At 43.2% G+C, this 17,500-nt stretch overlaps 1 protein-coding gene across 1 annotated transcript in view; it reads left to right on the top strand.

Annotated features, from left to right (window-relative positions):
* rxfp2a (relaxin family peptide receptor 2a) overlaps positions 1 to 5,886 on the top strand; it is a 19,436-nt gene extending 13,550 nt beyond the window's left edge. The window contains exons 11-18 of the mRNA XM_030792246.1: positions 1,644 to 1,715; positions 1,966 to 2,037; positions 2,168 to 2,239; positions 2,374 to 2,445; positions 2,547 to 2,776; positions 4,173 to 4,583; positions 4,923 to 5,141; positions 5,621 to 5,886. Coding sequence (XP_030648106.1) covers positions 1,644 to 1,715; positions 1,966 to 2,037; positions 2,168 to 2,239; positions 2,374 to 2,445; positions 2,547 to 2,776; positions 4,173 to 4,583; positions 4,923 to 5,141; positions 5,621 to 5,886 — 1,414 coding nt within the window. The remainder of the gene's footprint in view (positions 1 to 1,643; positions 1,716 to 1,965; positions 2,038 to 2,167; positions 2,240 to 2,373; positions 2,446 to 2,546; positions 2,777 to 4,172; positions 4,584 to 4,922; positions 5,142 to 5,620) is intronic.
* The last annotated feature ends 11,614 nt before the right edge of the window (positions 5,887 to 17,500 follow it).

Here is a 17,500-nt window from a genome sequence, read left to right as displayed (position 1 = left end):
TGTGTCATAAAAATTTTAAAATTTCTGACCTCGTTTTCTTAAAACAGTATAACTTTTGTCACAGTAATTTCTGAAAGTAAATTTCCCTTTTTCCTTTGAAATTATTGCATATTTTACAACTATTTGATGTTTGAGAATCAAAAGAGCAGCAATTCTTGCTGTTAGTAAATTCCATAATAATTTTTCCTTACTAGCTGAGCTGTATATAGAAATGAGTTTTTGGGGGTAATGTGGTGTCAGTGTCTTCTGAAATGAACAGTTTTTGCTTATGGTGTGAATGTGGCATTGTCTGTGCTGTTCCCATATGGGTTGTTATCTGCCTGGGCAGAGCTTGACTGTGTGTGTGTGTGTGGGTGTGTGTGTGTATGTATGTGTGTGTGTGCACATGCGTGTGTGCCCACATGTGTGTGTGGGAGTGTGATTAACCATTATTAATGACACAGACGACCATTTCTCACAGATCAAAGGCTTCTCTGGCGTGTTGGCTTTCACATCCATCCTGTGGTGTGATCAGCAACATGCTTTTCAGTACTGTCCATATATTCTTCTGCCCACAGTTTCCCTGTGTAAAAGAAAAAGAAGTTAAACCAACACAAAAAGTTAACTCGACACAACCTCAACGTTTGTGTCATGACACTGGTCTATGATCCCGATTTTTGCCTTGTTGGTGGAATATTCCGGACTTAAACGACTAAAACTTGCTTAATATAAGTTCCTTGAATGTCAGTGATTCAAAAAGTTCAGTGGTATAATGTTTCCACACACTCCTATCAAATCCTCATGAAATTTTTATGTGAAGACTAAGAAGTGTTGACTCCTTAATCAATATGTAGAATGCAGCTATAAAACCACACACACACACACACACACACACACACACACACGCACGCACCTTTATCTTTATGACATTATAGTACTCTGGCCCAGTTATCCATTCCACACAGAGACTTTATGTGTGTAAGAGCACACTTTAATGTTCCTCACACACGCACACACACACACACACACACACACACACAGACACACTGCCCTCACAGTTAGGTCATCCTGTGTCACCTCTCCTTTGTGCTAGCGGACAGGGTTCTGTAATAAGCTACAGAACCTCGTTTTGACTGTTTCTTGAGGCTCTGTTACTTCATCAAGAACTAAGAGTTCTCTGTTGCAAGGAGGCAGCTCAATATAGTAGATTCTCATTATAGAAGCTTGTTTTGTTTGTGTGTGTGTGTGTGTGTGTGTGTGTGTGTGTGTGTGTGTGCTTGTGTGTACATGAGTGTGTGTGTGTGTCTGAGAGAGAGAGAGAGAGAGAGAGAGAGAGAGAGAGAAAGTGAGTGTGTGTGTGTGTGTTTGTGTGTGTGTGTGTGTGAGTGTAGGGTCAAGATGCCCTAGTCTGAAAATAAAACCTCTAATATGGCAGAATGAAAGCAAGACAAGGACTGGTGTGGAACGGAACAAGCTCTCCAAACATCCGTGATATTTATAAATGTATTAATCCTGTTAACTTGGCTATTTATAAATTCCCCAAAATCATCATTTATTGCCAGTGTGCATGGAGGGCTGGCACTGTGATTCATGCATGTGTGCGCCAGTTGAATGAGAACCTTTTTTCTGTACCTTTTGTTGTATTTTTCATTTCTTTCCTACAGATCTTTGCGTGACAATCAGATAAAGTCTCTGCCTGAAAACACATTTCTGTCTCTTGGGGCGCTGGCGGAACTGTGAGTGTTGCATGAAATTTCCTAATATTGAACTCTGTGTGGTTCTGTGACAGGAGGGAGGAATTCTTTGGTTACATCAACAATTTAAGCCAAACGTTTAAAAAAGCAAACAAAGAAAAAAAGCAAATAAAAAACCCTCCAGTCCAGTAGAATAGTACAGGAACATTCTAGAATCGACCGTGTAAAGTAATCCCCTGGAGTTCTATAAAATGTTATGTTTCTCTCTCTCTCTTATCTCTCTCCTCTCCAGAGATTTGTCCTGTAACAGGATTGCCAAGCTTCCCAGCAACACTTTTAAGAGTTTAAAATCTCTTTTAAAACTGTGAGTGGCCTCCCACGCCTCCTTTGTTTGTTTGTTTTGATGGTAACTATTGCTCTGAACACCTTTTAGTTTCAACTGTAGCATGTTTTTGTGAAATTGCGTGTGGATTTTTTTTCCTTTGCCTTATTAGAAATATATCCCATAATCCACTGCTCCACATCCATGCCGGGCATTTTGATCACCTAATCCAACTTCAGTCGCTGTAAGTATGCCTAAGTTATTAAAGCCGTTATTAAAAATTTGTGCATCTAAATATGAAAAAATGTAACCTTTACTTACTTATCATACATGCTTAGTTTTATTACTCATTTTTGAAACCTCACCTGTGTTTTTTAGAGGACTGGAAGGCATTGAGATTCCAGACATCCAAACCAAGATGTTTCTTCCGATGGGCAACCTATCCCATATGTTTGTATACTTTGCATCCCTGTCATCACGTCTAACGTTCGGATGTGCTGTGTTTCTTGTGTGACTATGACGTTATATTTGTTTTGTTTTTTATTTTTCAGATACTTTAAGGATTTTCAGTACTGCTCCTACGCGCCGCATGTTCGGAAATGTAAACCCAACACGGACGGGATCTCGTCGTTCGAGGACCTGCTGGCCAGTATAGTGCTTAGGATTTCTGTGTGGGTCATGGCCTTTATCACCTGCTTTGGAAACCTCTTCGTTATCGGCATGCGTTCGCTCATCCGCGCTGAGAACGACTTGCACGCGGCCTGCATCAAGGTCCTATGCTGTGAGTCCACTCTGACCGAACACAAACCCTTCGCTCTTCAACCTTTCAGTGCCCCAGACACAGCACCAAACCAAGAGTTTTGGTTTCACGATTCAGTCCGCGTTTTTTTTTTTTTTTTTTTTTATCTGAGCGGTAAAATCCGTTTATCTTCGGACGGCAGGAATGAATAGCGTCCAATGACAAACTCACCTTAACTGCCAGAGTTAAGACCCATGAATGAAATGAAATCTTTTCATTCGAGCAGAAAAAAAAAGACAAAAACGAGAAAGGAATTGCTAAGTTGAAGGGGGATGCGTGCTGACTGCTTGTTTGTGTGTGATCAGGATGATTAAAATGAGACAGGAGAAATCAAAAGGTGAACCTTGTTCTTTTTTTTGTTTTGTTTTGGTCTCTTTTTTGGGGGGGGGGGGGGGTTGTCTTATGCCAGATGATCTCATACACAGCAGAGGTGATCCTGTCAGTCACAGGTCTCGCGTGTGGAAGCGATCGCTGGTACTGTTCCTCCCAGCTCAGGGCTGCGTCTAGGTAATTTAGGGGGCGGTCAGGAATCCGAGGCCCAGGGGAACGGACAGGCATTTCTGCTCCGTCAGGGACAAGGAACGGTCGATATGGAGCATTGCCATAAAGCATTTTTCACAACTTTGGCTCTTAACCCACCTTCCTGCTAACGTGGGCTGTTAGGCCAGCTCAGGGAACATCATCTACAGCACGGTGTCTGTCCACCTTCCTGCTAACGTGGGCTGTTAGGCCAGCTCAGGGAACATCATCTACAGCACAGTGTCTGTCCTCCTTCCCGAGACATCCGATTTCATCAGTGCTCACGCCCTCCTGTCGTTAGAGAAGGCACAGGACATTTGGAGATAATAGTACAAAAGACATGTCTTTTCCCGTAAGGCAGTGTGACAGCTGGTTAATGCTACGATTTCAGCGGATCACTGGCATCACATTACATTTTACAAAAACAAGCCCCCCCCCAGCCACCCATCCACTGCCCACCCACCTACCTCCCTCCCTGCTGTAGCATAATTGGTTTGATACTGGAATGTCGAGTGTAACATCGAGAACAGTAATCATGCCAGACTAGCCTCGGACAAGTTTTAAATTGAATCTGAAATTGAATCTTTCGTAAGCTCGAACAGTTTATCTCGCTTATCGCCAACTAACAAGCCTTGGACTTGGATACAATGCATCTTGAGAGTGTCTGTGTGGTCGTCTTAGATATGCCTCTGACATTCGCCGATTATGTTTTGCTTACTGAGTATGGAAGTTAAGGCAACCAGTCTGGCTAGTCCTTATCATAATGGCATCTCCACAGCTACACGACTCTTCTTTGTAACTGCCCAAACTCACGTAAGCAATAACCGTTTTCCTGTGTTCTCTCTCTCTCTCGGGGCAGGTGCGGACTGTCTGATGGGAGTCTATCTGTTCTTCCTGGGTGTGTTTGACGTGAAATTCCGCGGCGAGTACAACAGGAACGCTCTGCTTTGGATGGACAGCTTGGAATGCCGGACCATCGGTTTCCTGGCCATGCTGTCGTCCGAGGTCTCCGTGCTTCTGCTGACGTACCTGACTCTGGAGAAGTTCTTGGTCATCGTGTTTCCTTTCAGCCACCTGCGTCCAGGCAAACTGCAGACCGTTGTCATGTTGGCCTCCATCTGGCTCCTAGGTTTCGTGATTGCAGCCGTGCCTTTGCTCAACGAGGACCTTTTTGGCAACTACTATGGGCGTAACGGGGTCTGTTTCCCCCTGCATTCTGATAGGCTGGAGAAACCCACGGCCAAAGGATATTCCACTGGCATATTCCTTGGCGAGTAATGTTTTTCAGGATAATTACAAAAGGATTAAGCTCATGTGCTAGTCTTTTGAAGAGAAAATTAACATGGCCCTTGGCTGACGGGAAGGGTACATCTACCGATGTCGAGTGCTTAAAAGCTTCTCATATTTCCCTGATGGTGAAGTCATTGTCCCCTAAGAGATGCCGTGACTCTCTTGCGTTACTTTATTCACATTAAAGTAAAGGAAGGCTTTTAAAATAAAATCTCTTGAAAAGAATGTACCTCCATATCTGTGAGCACATGAATGTTTTGAGTATTTGTGCATTTACGTCTGCGTGGGGCTTATTTGACATGCTTTTGTTTGTCCACAGGGCTGAACCTGGTGGCATTTTTGGTGATAGTCTTCTCTTACTCCAGCATGTTCTACTCCATCTATAAAACGGGCATCAACGCCACAGACATGCGCAGCCGACTGCATAAAGATGTGGCCGTGGCCAATCGTTTTTTCTTTATCGTGTTCTCTGACGCCCTCTGCTGGATACCTATATTTTTGGTGAAGCTGCTCTCTCTTCTGGAAGTTGAGATTCCAGGTTAGTGAAGGAAATGAACCGTTATGTCTCTTTAGTTATGTCACCGTTGTTTAACATCTTAAAGAGTAAATGACATCATTCAGAATGTTCAGTCAAGAAAGTGATGGACTAATAAAGACTGATGGACGTGCCTTTGAACACGGGGGGAGGGGGGGGGGTTATTCTGAGGATGGAAGCCTACTAAGTAAGAACAATGATAAATACCTCACTGAGGATTTTAAAATGTAAGCCATTAAGTTCAAAATACATAATCTAATAAACATTGAGACTGTGCAAAGGTGAAATGCATTTGGCGCGTAATATCCCTGTCTTCTGACAGATTTTTTCATCCATACAAAACACTCTTTTAAGATTCACTCAATTCTTTTACGTACCAGGTAAATCCTACCTAAGGATTCTATAGATGAATTAAAATCTCTTGCCTTTGTACTGAACATGTTGTTGTTGTTGTTGTTGTTGTTTTCTTTCTTTGCGTGTAGGGACTATAAACTCCTGGGTGGTGATTTTCATCTTACCCATAAACAGTGCCCTGAACCCCATCCTCTACACCCTCACCACCAGCTTCTTCAGAGAGCAGGTGGAGCTGCTCCTCTGTCGATGGCAGCGCCGCTCCGCCCTGAGGAAAGAGCGCAAAAGCCTCACCAGCTCCACCATCTACATGGAATCTTCCAGACACACCTTATACCACCCCAAGGCCTACCTCCCCAGACTCTCCATTCCCGACATGGACGCCCGGTATGACTGAAAGGTCTGGAGGAATGTGGAGTCTGCACAGTAGTCACAGTCATCATCAGTGACTGACAGGAATAGGTTGTCATATCTCTCGACTGTCTCACGGAGGACAGCTCTCCTCTGTGAACCTTGACCCAGGAGGTGCCATTTAAAACCGGAGTGTTATGCTGACAGGTGCGGATCATTCTGGAGGCTCTGGCCCACAGCCTCACGACGCGCTCTGATCTGTTCCAGACAAGCTCAGCAACAACACCAACAACAATAATAACAACGACACAAAAGGGCAAGCTGTTAGAATGTGGTAGCATACAGTCTGCTTGGAAGACTTAGTGGAGAGTTTAATCAGTTGTTAACACGAAGAAAGTTTTGTTTTAGAAAAACCTTTTGTAGGAGGATTTCTGTGCTATTTTGTATACTTTATTACATTGTTATAGATATTAACATGACGTGGGATGCCATAAGTAGCCTCCTTAGTGTGAAGGGCGTGTCTCCATGTTAGCACTCTTAATTTTGTTATTTTAGATGGATCCAGATGTGACTACTCTCTAACACAGAATGGACACTGTTTATCGTACATATGCTTCTATATGGTCCAAGGAGTCATTGTGTTCACTGCATTCATAACTCAGATTATGTTTATGTACAGAGTTTTGAAAACACATCAAATGCCTTAACACCTTTCAATGGTAATGGACAGGGTTGTTGTCTGTTCTCTTTACAGGAGACACAAACCAGTTTTTTTAATGATTTTTTTTAAACTTTTGCTTAATGTAGCTTATGTAAATATTTCAGTATTTGGGTGTATTTAATTTTCTGTTAGAGGTAACTTATTAACATGTCTGTGAATTCTACAAACAGTACAGTAAGAGAACCTGTTACTATGGTGACAGCGCTGGCATGTCATTCATGTTTTTTGCGACTATAAAGCAAACATTTGTCTTTTTAAAGAAAACAAATAAAGCAATGTCATGGCAAACGACTGAGCAGACAAGCATTGTAAACTGAACTCCCTCTCTCTCTCTCACACACACACACACACACACACACTCACTCACCAACACACATACACACACACACACACACACACACAGAGAAAGTGTGTGTGTGTGTGTGTGTGTGTGAGAGAGAGAGAGAGAGAGAGAGAGAGAGAGAATTGAATATATCGGTGTAGTATAAAGATTCTTGAAGTGTAAGTGAGTTGCGCCCCCCTGTGGACAAATACTGAACTGAAAAGTTACTGTAGATCGGTATACTCTTCCACAATACGTCTATTATCAAATAGTCGTCGTTTAGCATAATTTATCTTGCTAAATCCCATAAAGGGCAACTCAGTTTTGTTTTTAACTATTATTTGCCGATTATGTTGAAAGGTGATGAGGCTGACAGATGTACAGTTTTTGAGAAGTTTAAAATTCTAATGAAATGGTTACGTTTGAATAAACACACAGAGCAAGATTTGTATTGCTCCCCATGTTGGAAGATGTCAAATAATTTGTACAATATTTTTTAAAACAATTTCCCCATTATTTTAATATTTCAAATTTCATTTCTTCCATTCTTATACCAGAAATACCTCACCTAACTGCACAATCAATGCAATTTACAGGTGCAGTTTGGAAAGAAATTCTTTGTAATCAACAGAAGCACAGCCTGCTCTCTGAGGGGGAGTGTGTTTAAAACAAAATTATCTTAGAATTATTTTCCGTCGAGGAGGAAAGTGTTAAAACGGTTAAAAATATATCATCGCTTTCACCATACACAAGTTATAGAGTCTCAAAGCCGTAAAATAATTTTTGTCCATTACTCAGACTGTGTATCAGCACCTGTGAAATGCATCCAGCATCCTTCCTTTACAGGTGTTCCAGATAAAGAAAAGGGTGAGAAAGAAAATGATAGACACGTTTTCGAGCAAATCATCGACGTGCCTGGTACGGTTGTCTTGAATCTCTTAAATGTGATTGGTTGCTATGGGCGGACCTGTACCATCTTCAGCGCCTGTCTCTCTCTGTCAACCGATGGGATACAAGCACAACAGTGATACGAAACGAGAAACGAGACAGTAAATTTATACATACTTAAAAAAAAAAAAAAAGAGCAACGGTTGGAATAAGAAATGACATTATAAACATCCGAACGGACCTGTTGTAGGTATCGTATCTTATTGGCTTTTATCACGTCGATTTTTTTTTATTCTGTGTCCATCTGGTGTCATGCTCATAATTCAACGAATCGTCTCGGCTACCCACTGAGGTTGGCTAGGCTAAACGCTGGCTAAGGCTGTGTCTGTGTGTGGTCATCTGTCAGTAAGACTCGATTTATTTGAAATGTTGTTCTCCTCTCATAAAGTGAAGCATTTGCATGTCCGTTTCGATAGGTTCGACCCATAAACATATCCAGGGGCTTATCAATCATCCGTAAATGCTTCAAGACACAGACAGAAATAGAGGAGATGCTACAATACCGTACCTCCATTATAATTAGTTGCTCTCTTACTAAAGCAGCGTTCGGTTCACCTGAAGAGAGCATTACCGGATAACAAAGGCTCTTAATATGAAAATGATCTGCCATTTAACAACAGCCCAGCACACAATAAAAGAAGAAAAAGAATCGGGTACATCTCCTGCCATCTTTGTCTGCGACGCGTGCTGTGAGATGGCTACAGTGTTTTGTCCTCTCTGACGGAGAGACGTCAGATGTCGCTTAACGGCTGAAGAATCAGGGGGGGTTGGATTGAGGGCATGATGAATTTAAGAGCTTGTTTTCGTCCTTTAAGGTCCCTGCCACTCCCTAGATGGTCTGACATTAATGTCCTCAGTAGGGTTTGTAATGGGCGTTTTAAATAATTAAAGCGCTTTCATCTCTGCCAGCAGACCATAGCATGCAACTTGTACGCCTATAAAATCTTGAGTTTGACCTCGGCCGTAGCCAGCAGACACCGTCTCTGTTGACGTTTTCACGGCATTGATGTCAAGAAAACCAGGGTCAGAGTTCTTTGGTAGTGTCAGAAGCGGCTGCAGTGGCCGACAGAAAGTAACGGAAGCTGTAGTATAAATTGATGCTTAATTGTTTTGAGATTAATGTTTCGTATTTTGGAAAAGGTTACGCTGCAAAATACCTTTAAATGAAATTCACTAAATAGAACTGTCATTCTAACATATTTCGACACGCTGTTTTGTAGATCCAATTATATTACGATGCAATACGATACAGCCCTCTAAAAATGAAGAACAAACGAAACATCACTTTTCCTTAATTAACAATGAAACGTTCTTGTCTTATGTCTACAATGACCTTTTGTCTCCCATGGTTTTACCCACCCATGGTTTTACCTGTCAGAGAGTTTCATGCTCCATGGCCAGTTGCTGAGTTGCATGTTTGAGATGGCTAAATTAGCGCTATTGTTTCGCGTGTCTTAGGGCTAAATCTGTTCTGTTGTTGGGTAGAAACTAAGAGTCTAAGCATGCCGGGAGTGCTGCGTTTGAAAATCTGTAATCGTCCCTTATTTGAAAGTCAAGGAGCAAACCGCACGGTTGCTGAAGGCTTAGAGAAAGGTGCCATAAAAGTGCTATATAAGAAGTTATCGTGTCTCAGACATGTAAGCCTGTGAGATGTGGTTTCTGAAGACAATCTTCTGTTTACAAACAAAGCCATGAAGGAGAGGGGCGGGGGGAGGGGGGACATAAATGTAGGTTCGATTCGTAGAAGATTTGTTCGTTGCAGTGGGGATAGGTTTGAATACTTATACACTTGAGCCACAATGTTTGCTTGTTTGAAGAGACATTCTGCATATATTTACAAATAACGATTTTACAAAGAATGGACAGGGGATACCTGCTCATAAAACCTTGTATTATCTGTACGGGCAAATGTCAGCTCTTTGTCTGTTCCCATCGTACATTGTGCTAAGCCAAGCGTGCGGTTCTTCCTGTCACTTAACGGTCTGTATTTAACTGTCAGGACTGATGGGTGTCCTCTATCCGATGTTAGAACTGCGATGGATGGGTTTTCAACCTCCCCTGGCACTATTCACACACCTAGTCAGTGTGTGTGTGTGTCAGAGACCGAGAGGGAGAGTGCATGTCTGTGTATGTGTGTGTGTCTGGGTGAGAGAGAGAGAGAGAGAGAGAGTGTGAGTGTATGAAGGGTAAACATTCAGCCTAGTACTGGGGGGTATTTCAGAAAGCAGGTTTAATGAAAACTCAGAGTTCATTCCCCTAGCAAAACAAAGCCATAGGGCCCCTCTATTAGAAGGTTTACTACTTTCTCTGAGTTAACTAACTCTGAGTTTTCACTAAACCCGCTTTCTGAAATATCCCCCTGGCCTAGTAAAGGGCTATAGTGCTGTGTTACTTTATCTGTAACAGTTGCACCGACGTACTACATCCTACTACTACAGTACTACAGCCTAGTGCTGTGTCTGTGTTTAACCATAAACTGTGGCCACACAGCCTTTGTGTAAAGCAGTTGTCATGTAGAAGGGAGTTTATGAGTAAGACAGGGCATAAATATTTTAAGACAACGCTAACACAGACTTCATGTTAACGTTGATGAATGTTTGAAGGTTTCCTGCTCTGTGACCAGCGTGAGAAATATCGAGAGAAAACAGAGCCATGAAGCCAACTGTAGGACTTTGTAATGCGAGCCAAGGCAGTAACCGTCCAAATGCCAGCGTGATTGTGAGAGTTTAAAAGGAGCTCAGTATTTGCTCATGGTTGTCTCCTACACCGTCAGAGTGAAAGCACTGCTGCTGCTGTGGGTCGTGTTGGCTGAGGCTGCGTCTCTGTTATACTGTCTCACTCTCCTTCAGTCTGACACCTAACCACACTCATCCCTCACTGAGCATTACAGACGCTCTCGCTCTCTCTCTCTCTCTCGCTCTTTCTCTCTCTCTCGCTCTCTGTCTTTCTCCCTCTCTCTCTCTCACTTTCTCTCGCTCTCTCTCTCTCTCTCGCTCTCTCTCTTTCTCTCGCTCTCTCGCTCTCTCTCTCCTTCTCTCTCTCTCTATCTCTCTCTCTCTTTCTCTCTCTCTCTCTCTCTCTCTGAATAACATAGGAGTCCCAGAAACATATATTATATAACCTGTGTGTTTGCATGTAAGAGAGAGGGATTGTGTGTGTGTGTGTGTATGTGTGTGTAAGAGAGTGTGTGTTTGTGTAGATCTAAGTGAATGTTGCTGTTGGGTGGATCCATATGCAGAAATCAATATTGTGCAACATGTGCATTGGAATTTCAGAATGTTGCGGTTTGTGTGTGTATGTATGTTGTGTGTGTTTGTGTTGATCTAAGTGAATGTTGGTGTTGTGGGTGGATCCATCTGCTGAAATCAATATTGTGCAACATGTGCATTGGAATTTCAGTAGAATATAGTAGCATGTGTGTGCGTGATTGCTTTTTTTTTCAAATGTAATGTTCTGCTCTGTTCTGACCCATTTTGGTCCATATTTGTCTATTAATATCCACCTGCTGTTTCGTTCTAACCTCTTTTTCTGCTATCATGGCACTGCAGGGCTGAATGGTTTTCCTGAATGTTTTTAAAAAAACTTATATCTGTATGAATTATTAAACAAGCACACGAAGTTGTACATGTGATTTCACACTGCAACACCGGAGACCTCTCCACGGCAACACAATAGAGGGTTTTTCTCTCTCTCTCTCTCTCACCACCCCCCTCTCTCATTCCCTCTCTTCTACGCGCTCCCTCCTACTCCCTCCCTCTCTCTCTCTCTCTCTCTCTCTCTTCCTAGGGGGCCGGATTTCTGGAGTTGCTGTGATAGTCTCTCTCTCAGTAATAATCTGACACAGACATACACTGTCACACACACTGACCCTACCTGTCTTGTTCACTGTCCAACACTGCACATCTCATTTCCACACAGCGAGTATTTAGGTTGTTATGGCAACAGACACATCCACCCATGTGACTGTCACATCCTCACATCCATCCACTTCTTACAAACCTCTTACAAATTTGTCTATCTATCTATCTATCTATCTATCTATCTATCTATCTATCTATCTATCTATCTATCTATCTAATTTTCTGCATGTGTTTATTTGTTTGTTGGTCTCTGAACTTAATTGCTTGTTAATTTTGGGTAGTGAAAAACACTGAGGTCAGTGTGGTGACCTAATGATTGACAAGTTGAGGAAGATGTAAAAGGATGTTTCAGTTGATGGCCAATAGATGGCAGCATTGTGCTTTCTGTTTTCTCCAGTATCTGCACACAGACTCAGTTGAGCTTGAATAGCAGGTTTTACATATAAATGAGTCGGAGGAAATGTCCCATCCATCATACAGCAGAAATCCATTTTATTGTCATACTGGTTCTTCTACAAAGCTACAGTTTTTTTCCACTCATGCATACATACAACATCAACACGAATGTTGTTTGGTGTTGTCAGTTGGACTGAAATTTGAGCAGAGATGTCCATTCAAGTAGGTCAAGTATTGTTTGGATGAATCTCAGTAGTCACACTCTGCCTTCAGGAGCACGCTGTCACACAAGTCCCCCTCCGCGGGTCACACGGGGAATGGAGAGGGGGCTAACTCTGTAACGTGTCCTTTTCTCTTTTTATTCTGTAGGACTGCTGTTTTTTTGTTTGTTTTTCTTTTGTGTGTGTGTGTGTACTGTATCTGTACTGTGTGTGTGTGTGTGTGTGTGTGTGTGTATGTGTTATGGAAGATATCACTTGGTTACTCCTTTTTTTTTTTTTTAAAGAGGACTGTATACATCAGGGGGGAATTTTAAGGGGGAAAATGTGTGTGCTTTGCTGTTTGTTTGTTTGTTTTCTGTGTTTTGAGGAAATGGGGAGAAAGGATAGTGAGAGTAAGACGTCAGTGGAGAGGAAGTAGTCAGTGTTTAGACTGGTGGAGAGAAAAGGGGGGGGGGGGGGGGGGCTCCGAACTTAAGGAGGATGATCTGGACCTGCCTGGAGATCCCCTCCTGTCTTGTAATCATTAACCACCAAACAGTACGAGTGTACGCTCCCATAACCCACTCACTCTTCCTCTAGCTCCACACCAGTGCAAAACCTGTTGTTCTCAGTCCTCACACATACACTGCCCTTTTGTTATCAAACATTTTCAACGCTTGACTCATCTCCATCCGCTTGTCTGTGTGTAAGCGTTGTATGTTAGACTTTACATCTCCAAACGTGATGGAAATGTTTTTAAAGGCACAAACTTCCTGATATTTTAGTAGTAAACAACGTTTAGGGTGCAGCCTACATGTTTAACATGGTTTGCCTAATCTCTTTAAATGGGCAGATTAGTTTACCTTGAGTGAAAGGGTATTGTTTAGAAAGAAAGGATGTGAAAAGGAGGCAGAGGTAGTGTTTGGGGGGCGGGGGGGGCGGGGGGGGGAGAGAGAGTGGTGAGAAGTAAAAGCATTTTCACACTTGTTTACCTCCAGACTCTGATGTTTGGGTGTAAACAGGTCAGACGAGCGTCCAAGCCCACGCTTTAACGCCATTCCACACCACTCTGCACTTTGGTTTTGTTGTTGTTGTTGTTATTGTTTTTGTTTAATAAGCAAAGTAGAGGCAGTTCAAGTCACACCAGATGGTTTGTTAAGATCTGTGTGTCTGTGTGTGTGTCTGTGTTTGAAGCAGACGGTGTCAAATATTGTGTTTTATTTGTCTTGCGTGTTTTTCTTGTTGGATTTTCTTACTACAGGTTTTAGTGCGGACATGAATCAGCATGTGTTCAAAACTTAGTGTAGCTGATAACTATCTAAAATCAAACTACTGTTCCGTGGGCTTTTCATGTATCACTCAAATGTGGTAAAAACATTAAATAAGTGAGTAAATAGCTAAATGACGTTCTTTGTCATTCAAACAATAAGCCACCATTAATCTCTATTTGTGTTAAAAGGGCAGTAGCCTAATTGCAGTGAATGAGAGTCAGTGTTGTGCGTGTTGAAAAAGTTGGAGTTTGATGTCTCAGTCTTTGACCTAATTTGGTAAACTACACGGACAACATACAGTACATGCTCATTTATCTCCCCGGCCAATCACAGCGTCCTGTCTGTGGTCAGTCATGAGACTGGCTGTCTGTTCCTCTGTCCTATCAAACGCTTCGCCCTGGACCTCAGGGAAAAGAGTTTGCCCATTTTAGAGCCCTATCCAAATGTCCTGTTTGTTTAACGGAAATGGAGAACCATTTGGTCTCCTCTTCTGGGAGTGGTCTCTCTCCTCTCTCTCTCTCTTTCACATCATTGTGATCACACAAACACTCTGAGACACGTGCTCTCATTACTTACACCAGAGACAGAGAAAGAGAGAGAGAGAGAAGAAGAGAGAGTAAGGGAGAAGAAAAAGAAAGAGAGAGAGAGAGAGAGGTGTTTGTTCTGTGTTTGAAGCTTATAAAGCTTATTTCATGAGAAAAACAAAACAAAACAAAACAAAAAAAAACTTCTAACGTGTGAATGTGAGTGAGGAGTGGTTTTGTCTGATGCTTTAATGTCGTTAACGCCAAGACGAGCATCCAAAACTCATCAAAGAGCTCTTCAGAGTCTCCCTCAGCAAGTCCTGCTTTGATTCCTGGATTGAGTTTCACTCGATGAAAGAAGAGATTTGGGGAGAGAGGTATTTGGAAGTCCTAGCTGGCGCTCACATTTGGGGGCAGAGTTTGAAAGGCGAGACTTATTTGTGTTTTTCGTGTTCTGTGGTCGCTCGTCGAGAGCAATGCTCAGGGGGACGCGGTGTCTTGACGACCGTTTGAAAAACACCTGAGAGCCACAGAGTGTATACACAACACAGCCATCGCATTTCCAAAGCAAATAAAAGCTTTTCTTTTTTTTCTTTTTTTTTGTAAACCTGCTTTCAGCGCACATAAATGCCAAATATTAATATGGGCTCACAGTTCCTCTTTTATTTTGGACTTCATAAGTCTCAGTTTCCCTTTCAGAAGATTTATGACCTGAATATTAAACCAACACCTCCTCTCCACCACCCCCCCCCCCCCCTTTACATCTCCCCTCTCTCTCTCTCTCGCTCTCTCTCCCCCTCTCTCTCTCTCTTTCTCTCTCTCTCTCCCTTGCTCTCTTTCTTTCTCTCCCCTTGTTGAAAAGGGGTGGGTCCAGATTGCTGTAATTCTACACCTGCCCCATTCACGCATGTTACTGTAACAGGCTAAACAGCCTAGACCAGTGAAGTGCGGACACTCACACACGCACTTTTTCACTCAGTCGGCAACTGTGTGAGACTGATGGAGGTTTGGGCCGCGCTTCTCTTCTCTGTGGTCTCTCTTTGAATAAACCCTGACTAAACAAAGAGACCGGGAAAGAACAAGAAGGACAAATCAAAACAGTCTGTCACTTCACAACCAGAGGAGGAAAGGAAACGTATAGTAGTTTCCTCTGGGCTTTGAAAAGAGGAAAAGAAGAACGATAGAAAAAGCTGGAATCTGCCGTCCCCGAGGAGAGAGAGAGAGAGAGAGAGAGGGAGAGAGAAAGATCTGTTTCCATGCTGCTGAGTGGGTGAAAGCCATCCTTTTTTGTTGTTGTTTTTTTTTTGTTTTTGAACGGGAGGTCTCGGAGATGTCTCTGGATGATGTCGGGAGCGTAGGGAAAAAAGTGGAACATGCGGAGAACAAGGTGGGAGAGGGTCAGGATGGGATTGTTCTGGACCAGATGCGTAGCCTGTCTCTGGACATGTACACACCCAGTGACTTTAGGGGCAAATTCAGGAAGATTCAGCCCAGGAAAAGACCCACCATCATCGTTAAAGGTACAGCAGGTTCATTTTTTTTTGCCCCCTGCAGCTGTCGCTCGGACAACCGCTCAACATCTGGGCTTCTGTCTAGAGTCTGTGGTTAGATCAGCCAGCACACACACGCCATCTCTGTGTGTGTGTGAGTGTGTGTGTGTGTGTGTGTTTCAGTCACGTTCTGGCTTGTAAGATGTCTTTGGAAATGTGAAGGTTGTCATGAGTTTACTTTAATGCTCTGCCAACCTTTTACTTTCATTTTTTTCCCCTCTGTCTGTCTGAGTAAGTTAGCACTTAGTACACAGGTGCAGAGAGTGAGGTTATTCAAACTGTGTTACTTCAGCAGAGTGCAGGTTTTTCCTCCTCTGTGTGTGTGTGTGTGTGTGTGTGTGTGTTTCAAACTGAAGAAAATTCTTTCATTCAAACAGTGAGCTCCACCTCTGTCACTGTTTTGAAATGCCTTGTGAAACTGTGATGCAACTTTGTGTCATCACACAGAATTAACCGTGACAGGACTGACAAAGTATTTTCTGGAGTCTTCGAGAGAGGGAAAGAGAGACAGAGAGGAAGACAGAAAGAGAAAGAGAGACAGCATGTCAGGGTTGTTCAGTCACTGGCTGGGCTGATACGTATAGAAACAGTGAATGTCATCGGGGGGTGTTGAGGGGGGAGGTGAGTAACGACAGGGCAGTTGGGCACACAGACACACTCTGAATGGTGCCTCTGTGAGACCGGGGGGGGGGGCAAACCAGGTGCAGCAGATCAGATCTCTCCCCAAGACCCCTGTCAAAAAAACCCCCACAGACTGATAACATGAGAGAAAGGGAAGAGAGAGAGGGATCCAGCAAAAGAGAGCAAGAGAATAGGTGGGGTTGGGAGTGGAGTGGGGGAGAGGGGTTTTAGTGAAGGAGTCAGCTGTGCGTGGAGATAACCTGACACGTATCTGAGGTTCTCATCCGTCAGTGAGGCTGACAAATGCTTTCATAATCAACGGTTTATTCTTCTCGCCTCCCGAAACTCTGAGAAAAAAAGAAAGAAAAGAAAAGATTAAGACTGGGTTTTTTTTTTGTTTTTTTTTTTACAGAGCTCAAGCATGTGTCTCTCTAATTGCTTTCTCAGAGGGTTTGTCCAAACAGGTGTGTCAAACGCAGCCTTCTCTTGGCCATACTATAGACCCTTCACTGTTGGCTCTCTCAACGCTGTCTTTGTCAGGGGTAAATTTGGTTTGAAAGTAGACAGGGCTTGCTATGTTTAGAGGAGAGAGCTGACGGAGTCCGTGTGGCTGTGTGTTTTAGCTCTGATGTTTCAAAATGAATATTGATGCTAACAGAACAGCGCTGTTTTCTTGTATTGATCACTTACCGTGACAGCGCTCTCAGGCTGCCTTGAATTGGGGTGATCTATTAGCAGTGAGAGTTGAGACTTGGGCTTCGGGTGAGTCATCAGACTACACTTGAGTCTGCTTTCATTCAAAGTCCTTGACAAGTCTTTGGCTCTAATTGGCTCTGGTCCAATCAGAGGGCGGGCTTTCGGGCGACCGTCGCTCAGTCGCTCACCCGGCGGCGTCCGGGAGCAAAGGGACCCCATGGTAACCATTATCGCATCCACTGGGCTGAGATGAAGTAGTGGGTTCTTCTGGTGCCAGATTCCAGCAGCTGGTATCCTCCTGCCCCCGTGCGGAATCCCTGGAATTCTTGGAGACGCTTGTAAAGATTAGGCGTTCACAACTGGCATAAAGAGAAGAGTTTGAGATCCAACTCTCCAGTGTGTCAGACAGCTGTCTGCCTGTCTGTCTGTCTGACTGTCTGTCTGTCTGTCTGACTGTCTGTTGGTACAGTTGTCATACCTGTGTAAACTGAACTTTTCCATCTTAGTTTGTGTTCATTCTGCAGCAGGGTTATTCTCTAAAGTATCACTTA

This window comes from Chanos chanos, chromosome 15 (assembly GCF_902362185.1).
Source record: "Chanos chanos chromosome 15, fChaCha1.1, whole genome shotgun sequence".
Lineage (NCBI taxonomy): Eukaryota > Metazoa > Chordata > Actinopteri > Gonorynchiformes > Chanidae > Chanos > Chanos chanos.
This window is presented reverse-complemented; position numbering and strand designations above follow the sequence as displayed.